Source organism: Trifolium pratense, linkage group LG2, assembly GCF_020283565.1.
Source record: "Trifolium pratense cultivar HEN17-A07 linkage group LG2, ARS_RC_1.1, whole genome shotgun sequence".
NCBI classification, from domain to species: domain Eukaryota; kingdom Viridiplantae; phylum Streptophyta; class Magnoliopsida; order Fabales; family Fabaceae; genus Trifolium; species Trifolium pratense.
In genome coordinates this window covers 25,054,421-25,068,043 of record NC_060060.1, presented here as the reverse complement: position 1 = coordinate 25,068,043, position 13,623 = coordinate 25,054,421, and the positions used below count along the sequence as shown (strand labels likewise).

The following is a 13,623-nucleotide window of genomic DNA, read 5'->3' as shown; positions in this document are numbered from 1 at the left end:
TACGAGTGGAAGGAGTTGAAAAATGATGACGATGTGAACGACATGTTCAATGGGGTAGAAGTTGATCCGAAGTATCCACGTTTGTATGCTACCTTAGTAGTTACAAACTGAAATTTGGTTACTCATGTTGTTGAATTCTCAGTTATGTTGTCGTTGCATTTTCGTTTACGTTATCGCTGATTTTTCAGTTATGTTGACCTTTTAATTAATGAATGCTTTTATGTTGCACGTTTTTTATGCTCCATCTAAATTTTCTAAACGCTCGCCAAACGAATCAACACCCACCTACCGCATTTAAGCCCACCTAACTCCGCTAACTACCAATCCACCTCATTAACGCTCACCTACCGCCATAATGTGCACCAAACCCATCTTTAAATTCACGTGTTTTGTTGAATTCAACACTCGACAGAAAAAAAATAACGGGAAAATGGATGTCTCACTCACACAACGAATGAGATCTACTCTTGCGGCAGTTTACTTCGGCGATGGAAAACCGCATTTGTTTCGAATCAATGACGGTGAAACGTTAGAAGGTCTGAAACAGCAGCTGTACCAACTGAATCGCACCGTCAACAACCCGAACGACAATAGAACGGTATCAAATCTCCTGTATCGAAAGCCATCAATTGGTTCTGACGGACGCGTTGCTTTCACTCGTATGGCTGTTGAAAACAACGATGATGTTGAAACTATGTTTTCAATCTTCGAGCAGTACTCCTCCACGGGACCTATCGAGCTAGATGCGACACTGACAAGATCAGTTGAAGCCATCCTTGCTTGTCTTGTTGGGCCAGAAGACCCAAATAGGCAAACTAAGTGATGCGACCGTGTTGTTATCGTTTTGTTTTTTAATTTGCCTAAGTGTGTTTTCCTTTTCATCTTTGTTGTGATTTTTAGTTTGCCTAAGTGTGTTTCATTTTCTTGAAGTTATAATTAATACTATTTCGGTAAAAGCATACCAAAGTTTTCCCAGATTTCGGTATTTAGGTACCGGAATTTTGACTCGGTCACTGGAAATAGGTAATTTCGGCAAAACTTTACCGAACTAGTAATTTCGGTAACTGAAACCCGAATATTACCCAGATTTCGGTAATATCCTCCCGAATTTTTCTCTGGCTCACTGTTTTAGTATGTTTCGGCAAAGTTTTACCGAAATATATCTTTTCCCAACAAATGACTTTAAACTATGTATCACCCGTGGGATCATATCCACGCGAAATCACCTGTTCGGATATAATCGTATTTCAAATGAAATTCATACATTCCAATCCAAATCCAATAAAAAAACAAATTAAATAGAAACCGCATTCAATATAAATCCATGTTCATACATCCCAAGCAAAACGAAATTATACGGACAAGTTGTTCCATTGTACACGGCAGGATTTAAAAAAAAATAAAACATAGCGAAAACAAAAAATAAAAAACTACAAGCTGCTTGTTCCGGCATCTTCCGTTGTTGTCTTCTTCTTCTTCTTCCTCTTCTTTGTTCCTTCACCCGAGTCTCTTTTCCTCTTCCGTCGCACCAAATATGCATCTACAGGCTCCAAATCAGTGTAGGCTTTTTCAATAACCACCAAAGCATCGGCCAAATTGAGTTGACCATCGAGCGCTTTCCTCAAATCCGCTCGAACCTTCTTAGTCACTTCAGACACGTCGCATTCACCACTCACGTTGTCCTCCTCAAGGTTAGCATGTGTTGGTGGATCCGCTTCAACCGGTGGCAATATCTTCGGATGAGAAACACGGTATAACCATGGAATGTATCCGGGTACGGTATCAAATGCACGCACAACTTTTGGTCCTCGCATCTCCTCTGTCACATAGTTGGCAGTCAGGTAGGAAGCAAATGCATCAGCAATCGTAAACCGATTCATACCAGCCTTTGCAGATACATCAGGGTGCCTAGGGATAGACTGGACATGTCCAAATTGTCGGAGGACACGTTCTGGCAAGTGTGGATTGATAATAGCACTTCCACACATAATCCAACCAGTGTACCAACTGATATCTTGAAAGGGTCTGGTTTGCCGGTGCTCCTCATATGGGCAAAACACCACTTCATCCATGCGCATTGTATCCAATGCGGACCTATGCTGCCCTGGAAATTTTGGTCCTTTTAAAGGCAAAAATCTTGCCGCATAGGGATTGTCGTGGGTGTATCTCTCATCAACAAAACGTCCACCAAAAGTTTTGAAATGCGCCATAATCCAGGCCTATTGAAAACACATGATATGGGTAAGCAAAATATTTAATTATAACAACCGACATTCAGTTAAAAGGCAAAACGCATTTTGAGTTTGTATGTATACCTGAAATAGACAGTTATAACCACCATGATTTCCACATCTCGGGCGGCTTGCAGCATCCAAGTAGTTGTACAGATATGCCAGCCCAGAAGCACCCCAATTCCACGTGTTAACTAAACTGAGGTCTCGCAAGTAGGTAAGAAAAATGACGTCCACGTACTGCATACTTTTGTTGGTGAAAATGGTTGCACCGATCAAGTAGAGCAAATAGCATCTAATGGTGCATTCCCTGAGGAATTCCACATCTTCAGCAGGCTTCTTTAACCTTTCAGCTTTCAAGGCATCCTTCAAATTATCGAGATACAAATCCTTCAACGCCTTAAACCCTATATGTGCTCCTTTCATTTTTTGAAACTCTTTCTTGCACTTACTAATAGGGAAGTTCAGATACTCTACGCACATCTCTTCACCATCTTCCTTTGTACATGACGTTCCGTTGTGGTCGAGCATTTTTCCGGTAATCGGAATATGAAGCAATGAGGACACGTCGTCCAAGGTTATAGTCATCTCACCAATAGGAAGATGGAAAGTTCCGGTCTCAGGATGCCATCGCTCTGCAAATGCCGTCAACAGACCCCAATCGGTGTGATTGTAATTTGTCCGCCGCAGAGTTTCGAGTCCGGACGCATTAACGACATTCCAAAACCACGAGTACTCTTTCGGACATATCTTGAAATTGTTGATTTTTTTCCCGTTGTTCATTACCCTCAAATACCGGGATTGGAGCTGCAAAACATTACACTTCATTACACTTCATAACAATCGACATCGAAAATAAATAGTGTTATATGAATCGTAACTTACCTCTCCTTTCCACAACGGTACAGCAACATGTTTTCCAAATCCCGGCAACAAAGACAAGTCAGACGGACCACCATCATAACATGTAACTGGTGGTGGTTTTACTCGTGGTGGGTTCCTTCCTTGTGTTACTCGCGTAACCTTTTTCCGTGGTTTTTTAGGTTCTGGTGGTGGTTGTTCAGCCTCCTCTTCCTCCTCCATTTCCTCTTCCGCTTCCTCATCAACTTCTTCTTCCCCATCATCATCCCCCTCTTCATCCGCTTCCTCATCCGCTTCCTCCGCTTCCTCATCCACTCCTTCCTCCCCTTCCTCCCCTTCCTCTTCCCCTTCTTCAGAAATATTTTCTTCCACGTCTTCATTCTCCTCTTGCGATTCTGCATCCTCCGGTCGAGGCTCATCCATCGTGGTTGAAACTGCTTTCCCTTTAGCTCGACTTGGAATTTTATCTACATTGACCGCAGCCTGTCTACGTGCAGAGCTATGTGCTTTGCTTGCACCGCCACGTCTTGTTCGGCCAACTTTGTCGTCCGTCATGATTCCTACAAGAAAACAGTCACCATAAGTATCTACGAAATCAATATTCATCGGTTACTCATTCAAACAATTTTTATACATAAATCAATACTCATACAAGCATTTTGTCAAACACTTGGTGCACATAAACAAGAATACAAATCCAATTCATATGCCCTAAAATAAATTACCCTATACAAGTCCAATCATATACCCTAAATTAAAATACAACCCCAAATTTAGTGGAATCAAAACAATAATCACGAGCATTAACAAATCAAAATAAAAAAATAAAAAAAAAAGCAAGAAAATGAGAGAGTTGAGTTTGAAAACTTACTTGTAGAGATGAGCTTGGTGATTATCAGGGAGAAATTGAATGTTTAGAAGAGAGAAATTGTCGTTCTACTGGTGAAACCTTAAATTTGCGATTGAAACCTCCAAAATCGCCCTAGCCTCTGTTGCAAACCGTTTTGGCGCAAATGGTGAACGTTTAAAGTTTTTCCTAATATATTAGTTAATTTCGGTACATGCGAACCGAACTATAGCGTTTTCGGCAGTTGTGTACCGAATCTCACCCAGATTTCGGTAATTAGTCCCCGGAATTTTCATTGGTTCACTGGACAGGACGTATTCGGCATAAATATACCGAAAGTTATTTCGGTTACAAGGTACCGAAATTTACCCAGATATCGGTACGTGGATACCGAAATTTTGTTTCGTTCACTGGAATATGATCTAATCGGCAGAAATTTACCGAAATGTATATTCGGTTATCAGGTACCGAAAGTTTACCATATATCGGTACCTGGATACCGAAATTTTCTTCGGTTCACTGGAATTAGGTTGTTTCGGCATACATCTACCGAAATGTATATTCGGTTACCATATACCGAAATATACCCAGATATCGGTAACTGGATACCGAAATGAATTGCATAATTATCTTTTTTTTTTTTTTGGGTCTTGCACGTTTATGTAACATCATAAACTATCATAACATAGCTGAGTATTAGACACATCACGTTAACGGAAATTTAAAAAAGGTAACGGGTAATTAAACGTAGTCAAATACACCAAATTGTTTGAATCAGACTACATCCAAATTCGACAAATTCAAATAATAAAATTACATTAAACAACAACTGAGTTACAATATTAGCTAAGCCTACTCTCGAGTGTTGTACCGTCTCCCTCTACCCCGCTTAAGTCGCCGACACGTCAAAACAGGGTTAAGCAAATTCAAAATCCTCCGCAAAGTACCATGAACAGGAGTTCCTTCCACCGCCTCACCTTCGCGAAGTGACCTCTCCACCTCATCCCTAACACCACGGCATACCTGAAGCATGTTAGGGTCATTCCTTGCTTCCGCGGCCTCTATCAACACCTCTAAGTTAGGTGGCCTTGGTGGTGACGCCGGAGCTTGTACGGGTCGCATAACTGGATGCGACACTTTGTAAAACCATGTCATGTATCCAGGTTCATGGTCCCATGCGCTAACCACAGCCTGACCCCTCATCTCTTCAGCAATCATCCTCAAATCCAACTCCTCCATAAAAACACGATCAATCTCACATAGGCTCATCCCCGGAGTCGCAGACAAATCCGGTTTTCTAGGAATGCCTTGGACATGTTTAAATTGTCTAAGCACGCGTTCAGGCAAATGCTTTGCTTTCAAATTACCACATCTCAACCATCCAGAAAACCAGCATGAATTTATCAAAGGGCGGACGTGTCGGTGATCATCATATGGACTGAATACGCAGTCGTACGTCTGAATATTATCCAAACTGTTTCTATAGCTACTTGGTTCCCTATGTCCAGCTCCGGGAACAAACTTTGCATTTCGAGGCATGCCCTCAGATAGATAGGATCCTGCGCCCACACGCTAAGTCCCGGAAAATGAGAAATTATCCAGCCCTGAAAGCATGACAAACAAGTTTCATTATATTGACGGACATTACATATCATACATGTTGAATAATTTTCGTAAGCGCACGTTTATGTTACCTGAAGCAAAGACATGTACCCAGCCATCTGATTCACTGTCACCAAACACGCATCATCCAGATAATGTTGCAAATGAACCAGAGCAGCAGCACCCCAATTCCATTCACGGACAGCCGACAAATCCTGAAAATACTGCAGGTATACTACGTCCACGTAGTAACTGCTTTTGTTGCTAAATATGGTACAACAGACCAAAAATAGCAAGAAAGCCCGTATGGACCTGTCCCTATACAGCTTAATCTCATGCGCCGACTTACCTTCAGCAACAGCTTTATCAGCTAATCCGTGGTTAACACTATAGATATCCTCCACGTCAGAATGCTTCAGATGGAGCCCGTTCATTTTGGCAAAATGACCCATAACAACATTCCGATCAACTCCTAGAAATGAATTAACCATGTCAGCCGCTTCATCCCTTGACATTTTGTCATGGTTCAGAAACTTTCCCTCGATCGGAATATGCAACAGACACTGGACATCGTCCAATGTGATGGCCAGCTCACCCAATGGAATGTGGAATGAACTCGTCTCCGTATGCCATCTTTCAACAAATGCCCAGAGGAGCCCGTAGTCAAGCACGCTAAAATTAGTCCGGGTAAGCGGCTCCAAACCCGATGCTTCAACCACATCCCAAAACCATCTGTCCGTGCGGCGGGACGGTTTTTGTATATTAATAACTTTTTTTCCGCTGGCGATGCAACGTAAATTTACCGCTAAAATCTGAAAAATTCAAATAACACAAAAAATTATCGAGCTAACGTAATCACAATATTTTTAATAAAATAATCGTCGTATTTTAAATTGGTTTACCTCTTTGTCATTTGGGTCTGCATACCATATCGGAATAGCCATATGCTTATCGTACTCCGTTAACAAGGACAAATCCGTCGGTCCTCCTCCAAAACCTACTTCATCATCATTACGTGAACACTTTGGTGGTTTTCGGCGTACTGGTTTGCGCCGTTGTTGTCGAGGTGGTTGTTGCGGTGGGTCTTGCGGTTCATCTTGCGGTGAGTGTTGCGGTGAGACTTGTGGTGAGACTTGTGGTGATCCAAGATCATCATAATCAAAACACGCATTTAAAAATTGGTCGGCATCAAATTCATCTTGCACCACCAATGATTGTCCTAGACGTGTCCGTCCACGTGTATGCGACCCACCCGCCTCGGCATCATGTGTACCTTGCCCCGGAGTTGGTCCTTTGCGACGACCTCGTTTGGACGGATGATTTGCAGCAAGCTCTCTACGAGCGGAAGCATGTGCATTGATTGCCTTTCCATGCCTACCCCTAGGTAGATTTTCTTCCATATCTATACATAGATAAATAAATTCACAGTCAATACAATACTTATAATTCAATCGAACACATGATTCTTGCAACAATGGAAACATAATTCAAATGGAAACATGCATTCATATTCACTCGTACATTTTGACAAACACTTAGAGTACACTATAACTCAATTAGCTTCATATTCACATTTAACTCAATTAGCAACATTCATTCATGCTAGTATGTAACCAATCTAACAACTAACCAATAATCAACGATTCAAACAACATAATCAACAATTTAACTCAATAATCAGATATTGAAATTTTGGAATTTTTATACGGAAGAACAAAAAATGAATTTGAAATGTCATGGTGATGAGGAATGCATAGAATGACAAATAAAGGAAAGAAACTTACTTGATGAAATGTGATTTGAAGTTGGATGTTGAAGTTGGCCGCAAATGTGTAGAAGAAAGGAAGAGAGGAGTTTTGTGGTTTGTTTTTCAAAATAAAACGAACTTACTGAAATTGTTCATATGTAAGATAACTTCGGTTAATATCAACCGAATCAACCATTCCTTCGGTTAATATCCACCGAAGCAACCCTACATTCGGTTCGTGGATACCGAACGATGTCAACACCACGTTCGGTTCGCAGTTACCGAAATGTTTCAAGATGTCAAAAGACATCGGTTTTTATAAACCGCAGTACCCCCCAAGGGTAAAAACGGAAATTCAGGGGGTATAAAAGAAATGAGGGGGGTCGGGAGAGAAAACTTCGACGAACAATGCATGTGATGTTTGATGGGCTTTTTTAAGGCCCGTTTTTCAGTTTTGGGCTTGGCTGCAGCAATGATGAACAATAATACATGTGAATAAATTTCTCAACCCCCCCCCCCCCCCCCACACACACACATATGGTTCGAAATCGGAAATCGGAAATCCTCTTAAAATTTATGGATTTACATGTTTGAAATCTACAATTAAAAACCTATTTTTATTAAAAAAAAACATTGTTTTTTAAAAAAATTTAAATGGATGCTCCTCATGATTCTCCCACTTATTTCTATTGAATTTCAATCAAATTTAAATTTACATATGGGGCACATATGATTCTTTAAAGAGTTCAAGTTATATGCTCTAACAATGTAAATTTTTTAACATGATTTGATTAGTAAAAAATTATTTCATTACATAGAAATTAACCTTTTCTTTTTTTTTTTTTTTATAAATTAACCTCTTCTTTAAAAACGATGTTATATATAATAATACATTTTTAGCAAGATAAAAATTTAATTGGGCTGGGCCAATATTGCTTATACCATTTGCTCGCCAGGCCCAATTTATGCTATGAAAACAATTTGAATTCTAAATTTTACTTTAAGATATGCACAAAGAGACTCAAACTTCTCACCAACAATATATTGAGATTTACTTTTGTCATTCTACCTTATTTTTTGCGCGCCCTACAAAATTACAAAAATATTTATGTCATATACTTAATTAAGTAGCAGATTACATTTATAAAAAAAATTCATATTTGTAATGTCCGCTACTTAAAAAGCGATAAGGTAAAATGGAAAAGACGTAGGGAGAACGAGTAACTACAAAAGTAAATCTCCGATATATTATGTATCGCAATTGTTATGGGTTACATTCTCCTAACTAGTGCGCTGAATAATTAAGTAGGGATTCTAATCTACATATGCTTTCTTTAACACTAATCTGCAATTTTTTTTCTTAAGACAAATATAAATTATATTTCATTCCCAAGTGTTCAATTTTGGTTATAAAAATATTCTAGTTACTGCTCCACAATTAATTGGTCAAGGAATATGATCCACTTTATTTTTTGGTTGATAGACGAAATAATAAAACCATTGAAAACTCACACACAAAGTGGAGGGCCGGAGTTCGAACCCCAGTCTTAGCATCGAACACTAACAATTTCGACATTTATATCAATTGAGCTAGGATTTGTGGACAATCAACCTCTTTTTATTATATAAGAATATGATCAACCTCATGTTTTTGAAAGGTTAAATCAATAATAGTGCTCAGTGCAACCGTCAAAAGAACAACAACGTCACACTTTATAAATGGCTTGAAATTAAAGGTAATATTGGTCAAAAGCTTAAGCTTAAAAGGAAATACTAAAAGGCCAGAATATATTTTTTTACTAAATAAAAGTATCCACTTATTCAAATTGATAAGAGTACATCGATGCTATACAAATTCAAAATCGCTAAAAACAAAAAGGATGAATTTGGGAACAAACTCACAACATTTGTGTTAATAGCATAAAACCACATATTGCATAAGCCTACATATTTGACTATGTTGAACTTTCCGGAATATTCATGCCTCCGGATCTGTAGCGTTGATGGCACAAAAGTCATTGATTGGACCTGTACTTAATCAACCTTACTCCTTCAACCTGAAACAAAATGAACACCGTACCAAGACGGGATAACAATACTCCGCACTAAAATAAAGGATGCTGAAAATCACAAAAACAAACAAAATAAATACTAAATATATATGTGGAAATCACACTTATTTAATTAAAATAGAAAGAAAAAATGATTTGGAGGGGTATTTTAAACTGACCCTAAATCACCCCTCTCTAGTAGATCAATAAGAAGAGAAAAAGTGGTGATGGCTAGTGTTAGAGGAGGTGGAGGAAAAAAGGTAAAAGGCCAGAATATGTTGTTTCACCCTTAATCATGTAGAACGCTTAGTTTTTTTTGACCGAATGTAGAACGCTTAGTTAGTAATTAACAAAAACAAATTAAATTGCATAACTGGTTTCACATCCCACGAGCTTCGATCATTTTGAATCAACTATACGACCTTCATAGAAATACTTATAAGTTTGACCGTCAAAAACAAAACAAAAAACTTAGGTTTGTGAGCCAGTCACTCTAATTTTGAATTTATTTTTCTCTTCTTCATTTCGTTCTCTATTTCTTTGAGTGTCCAAACCAAGGTTACGGTAAGGATGACAGGAAAATCCAAACCCGATAGACCCACCCAAACTCAAACCCAAATTAACGGGCGAAACCCGAGTTGACTGGGTTTGGGTTCGGGTGGCACCCGAATATATGGGTGTGCGTTTGGGTAGTATCAAACTCACACCCGAAACTCATTAACCCACCCGTTTATATATTAAATTACCTATTTACCCTATGTATTTTGCTCCCTTTTAAGTTTTTGGGTGCATGTTTGTAGTGATGAATTGATGATAACATTTGATAAATTGTTTCGTAAAAAAAAAAAAACTATTTTGAAATTTACAAACTATATTACCAAATTATGCTACATTTTACATTTTATCAAATATAATTCGGGTCGGGTTTGAGCAGATAATCAATTATGCGTGTTCTTGTTACGGGTTTCGGGTTTTGGTGAAAAAACTTGAACCCAACGAGTGCGGGTGTGGGTTTCATTTTCCCACCCGAACAACATTTGGGTTTGGATTTGGGTGGCACCCTAATATATGGGTGTGGGTTTGGGTAGTATCAAACTCGCATCCATGGGCACTCATTGTCATCCCTAAGTTACGGATTATTCAATAAATCTAAAAGTTGAATTTTACTTATATTTAATAATAGATATTTAATAATAGAGGGGAGTATTCTTTAAAGGTCATTAATCTTTTAAGTTTTTTTGGTACATATTAATCTTTTTTAAGTTCAATCATTTGATTTAATGACATTCACTTATATTTGAACACGAATTAATTGCTTTTTTAAAACAAAAATTAGAGTGAGTCACACAATGTACAATAGGAGATATATTAGTCACTTATGCAATTAGCATTGACCCTAATTCATTACAACTTTACAAGTGAATCAAAGTGGTTTGATAAGGTGAGGGTGAAACTTGAAAGTGGTAGAGAGAGAGCAAGAAAATTAAATTTTGTGGAGGTAGTACATATGGTACTTTTTTTTATCCTGGCTAGTGTTCTGATACTATTTGATGCCCCATAAACCACTTGCATCAAGTGTGTACCATCACCTAGAATTAGCCTCCAAATGATACTATACTATAGCAGTCAAAAAGCCTCAAAATTAATATAGTGCACTTGCTCGAAGTGAATCTCCATATGCACCACTGGGTTAGAGAGGTGAGTGCTGTGTGACCACAACATATATCTCCTGCCGCCACAGCCACCATCGCATGGATAGATTCTTGCTTAATTAATTGCATTGTGATTGTAGCCAATAGCTTCTTACATCATGGGAATATCATAATAGCCATACTTTGCGTAGACCAAAAAGTAGAAAAAAAATAAACATGATGGGCCAGCTAGTACAAATAATTAACAAGTTGGTTACTCCATGATTAGTATGATCATGAAATGATTTGCTGGCTTGATATTTTCAACTAATCATAATTTAGTTTCACCAATTTGCTTGGGGATATTAGGCTATATTAGCTAGTTGTTGGAGGGGGTTGTACAAATTTTATTATTACATTATTAAAAAAAATATAGATTAAGAGCATCTAGATATCAATGCAGGGGTAAGCATCTCAACTATATTGATTAGAGCTGTAAAAAGGGCCTTAAGGGGCCGGCCCTTTAAGGGGCGGACCCACTTATTCCTGATTATTAATTTTATTTAAATTTTAAACACAGTTTTTTTAGGGTGCCGATCGTGGACAGTGCTGATTGAAGAAAACGAGAATAAGTTCACGACACTAGAAAAATTATTTAAAATTTAAATAAAATTAATAATCAGGAATAAGTAGGTCCGCCCCTTAAAGGGCTGGCCCCTTAAGGCCCTTTTTACAGCTCTAATATTGATACCCTTATATCCTTCATCATCCTATATTTATATCTCATATTAGAGTACAAATAAATAATTAATTACAAGGGGGACTATGTCTTACCCGAAGAAACAAGAAGAGAGTCAATTATAAGTTCAACTAATAGGGGAATCCAAGTTTGTCCCCAAGAAATCATTACATAGTAAGGTAATGATTCTCATCATTTCATTTGAACCTAAGCATGTCCAAGATTAGCAAATTTTTTCGCACATGAGTTACCCGCCACACGCTCTGCTAAAATATTAGATATGGAACCAATTTGAGAGCTATTCGAGAGTTTGAATTATCAAATCCACGAATATTTTAAAAAAAATCTTCATAAAGACATGTTAGGGAGGCACCTTTAGGCGGATATGGTATGGCTGACATGCGCTTCTAACTAAGTCCTTGTTCCTCTTCTTTTGGATTTTAGAGACAACTGGCGTGAATTAGTTGATTGAATTGTATAATTGAATCGGTGTTAGTTAAATCAGAATTTTTATATATATGCTATAAGCTTTTTTTATAAAAGAAATTGCTGTCCAATAAATCTATGGGTGTGCTAGGATAAGACGGATAATGTATTTGAAATTTTATCTATAAACAAATTGTTGGAACAATAAAACCGAGCAGAATGCATGATATGAAACAATGTTTAAATATTTACTATAGCTTGGAGAATATAATGCTTAAGGTTTAGATTAGGTATAAATGAGATGCTACCCAAGCTAGCTATAACAATATTCCCGTCAAATGTTGCACTCTAATTTGTCAAAATTCTCATTAAAAGGGGTTTATACACTAAAATATTCCAAGTAACATTGTTAATTGCATAGAAAAATCAGTAAAATATGTAAAAAAAAAAATTATATGAGAATCAATAAAAAGTATGTGCTAATAATAACTTGCATTTTGTTGGGCACATTTTTATTTTATTTGTATTTAGTTGGGCACATATGTGAAGTGTTTGTTTGGATATACAAATCCTAAATGCATCTTCTTTATTTTAAATTTCAAGTGAAGAAAAAAAAGCAGGGTAGCTTTTCAAATGCTCTAATCATCAACATAATTTTCTTTATCAAAGAATGTGTCCCAACAAAAATGTTTATGTGTCTGGATTCTCATTCTTCAATCATTAAAAAGTAGCACTGTGATTGTAAAAAAAAAATAGGAGTAAAATAAAGTAGCACTGTGAAAGTGCCACTTCATATCATTAATTTTATTAGATATGGAGGCTTAATCTTCATAAATCTACAGCCACTAACTAGGAATCATTTTGTTTTTGAGATCTAGATTAGATTGCCGACATGCAGATTAAAGAGAATAAATCATGTATTTAATCTCTAAAATTTTTTTTTTTAACAAACCAAAATGATATATATATATATATATATATATATATATATATATATAATGAACCAATCATCCTCCCAGCGCAAGACGTGCCAGAAAAGACTAAGTAAGGTTACAAAGAGTCAAGATACATGAACCAAAAGAAACTAAACAAGGCTCAAACAAAGCATAGGACTAGACCACCAGCTATGGCAGTTCAATGCTAGAGTAGTACTCGTCGCTTTCAACCACCTATATGAAAAAATCTTGATTTTGTCCAACATGTGATGCACTGAATTTGATGAACCTCTAAACAATCTGTAATTTCTTTCGGTCCACACAACCCACACAACAGCAAGCAATATGAGCTGCATAAAAGAACGTCGTGCTCGAGAACCACCTGCTGAGTCCGTGAACTGAACAAAATGATCGGAAGGAGTCTGAGCAATCACCAAAGAAGAGCCAATCCAGGAACTAACAAGAGACCAAAGAGCACCAAAAGTGCTGCAAGAGAGGAACAAGTGTTGAGCCGACTCAACCTCTCCGCAACCAGAGACACACTGATGATCCT

At 37.7% G+C, this 13,623-nt stretch overlaps 2 protein-coding genes across 3 annotated transcripts; one reads left to right on the top strand and one right to left on the bottom strand.

The window, feature by feature from the left end:
• The first annotated feature begins 430 nt into the window (after nucleotides 1-430).
• On the top strand, nucleotides 431-823 carry LOC123904445. The gene has a single exon (XM_045954114.1). The coding sequence runs from the start codon at nucleotides 431-433 to the stop codon at nucleotides 821-823; it is 393 nt and encodes a 130-aa protein (XP_045810070.1).
• A 337-nt stretch (nucleotides 824-1,160) lies between these two features.
• Nucleotides 1,161-7,532, bottom strand: LOC123909550 (protein MAIN-LIKE 1-like). Of its 2 annotated transcripts, XM_045960410.1 has the most exons (5): nucleotides 7,326-7,532; nucleotides 6,444-6,943; nucleotides 3,117-3,652; nucleotides 2,316-3,038; nucleotides 1,161-2,219 (listed from the first exon to the last, which is right to left on the bottom strand). In XM_045960410.1, the coding sequence occupies exons 3-5, from the start codon at nucleotides 3,645-3,647 to the stop codon at nucleotides 1,431-1,433; spliced, it is 2,043 nt and encodes a 680-aa protein (XP_045816366.1). In that variant the 5' UTR covers nucleotides 3,648-3,652; nucleotides 6,444-6,943; nucleotides 7,326-7,532; the 3' UTR covers nucleotides 1,161-1,430. The 2 variants fall into 2 exon arrangements, with proteins under 2 accessions (XP_045816366.1, XP_045816367.1); XM_045960411.1 differs by having other exon boundaries at nucleotides 6,444-7,532.
• Nucleotides 7,533-13,623: the final 6,091 nt, after the last annotated feature.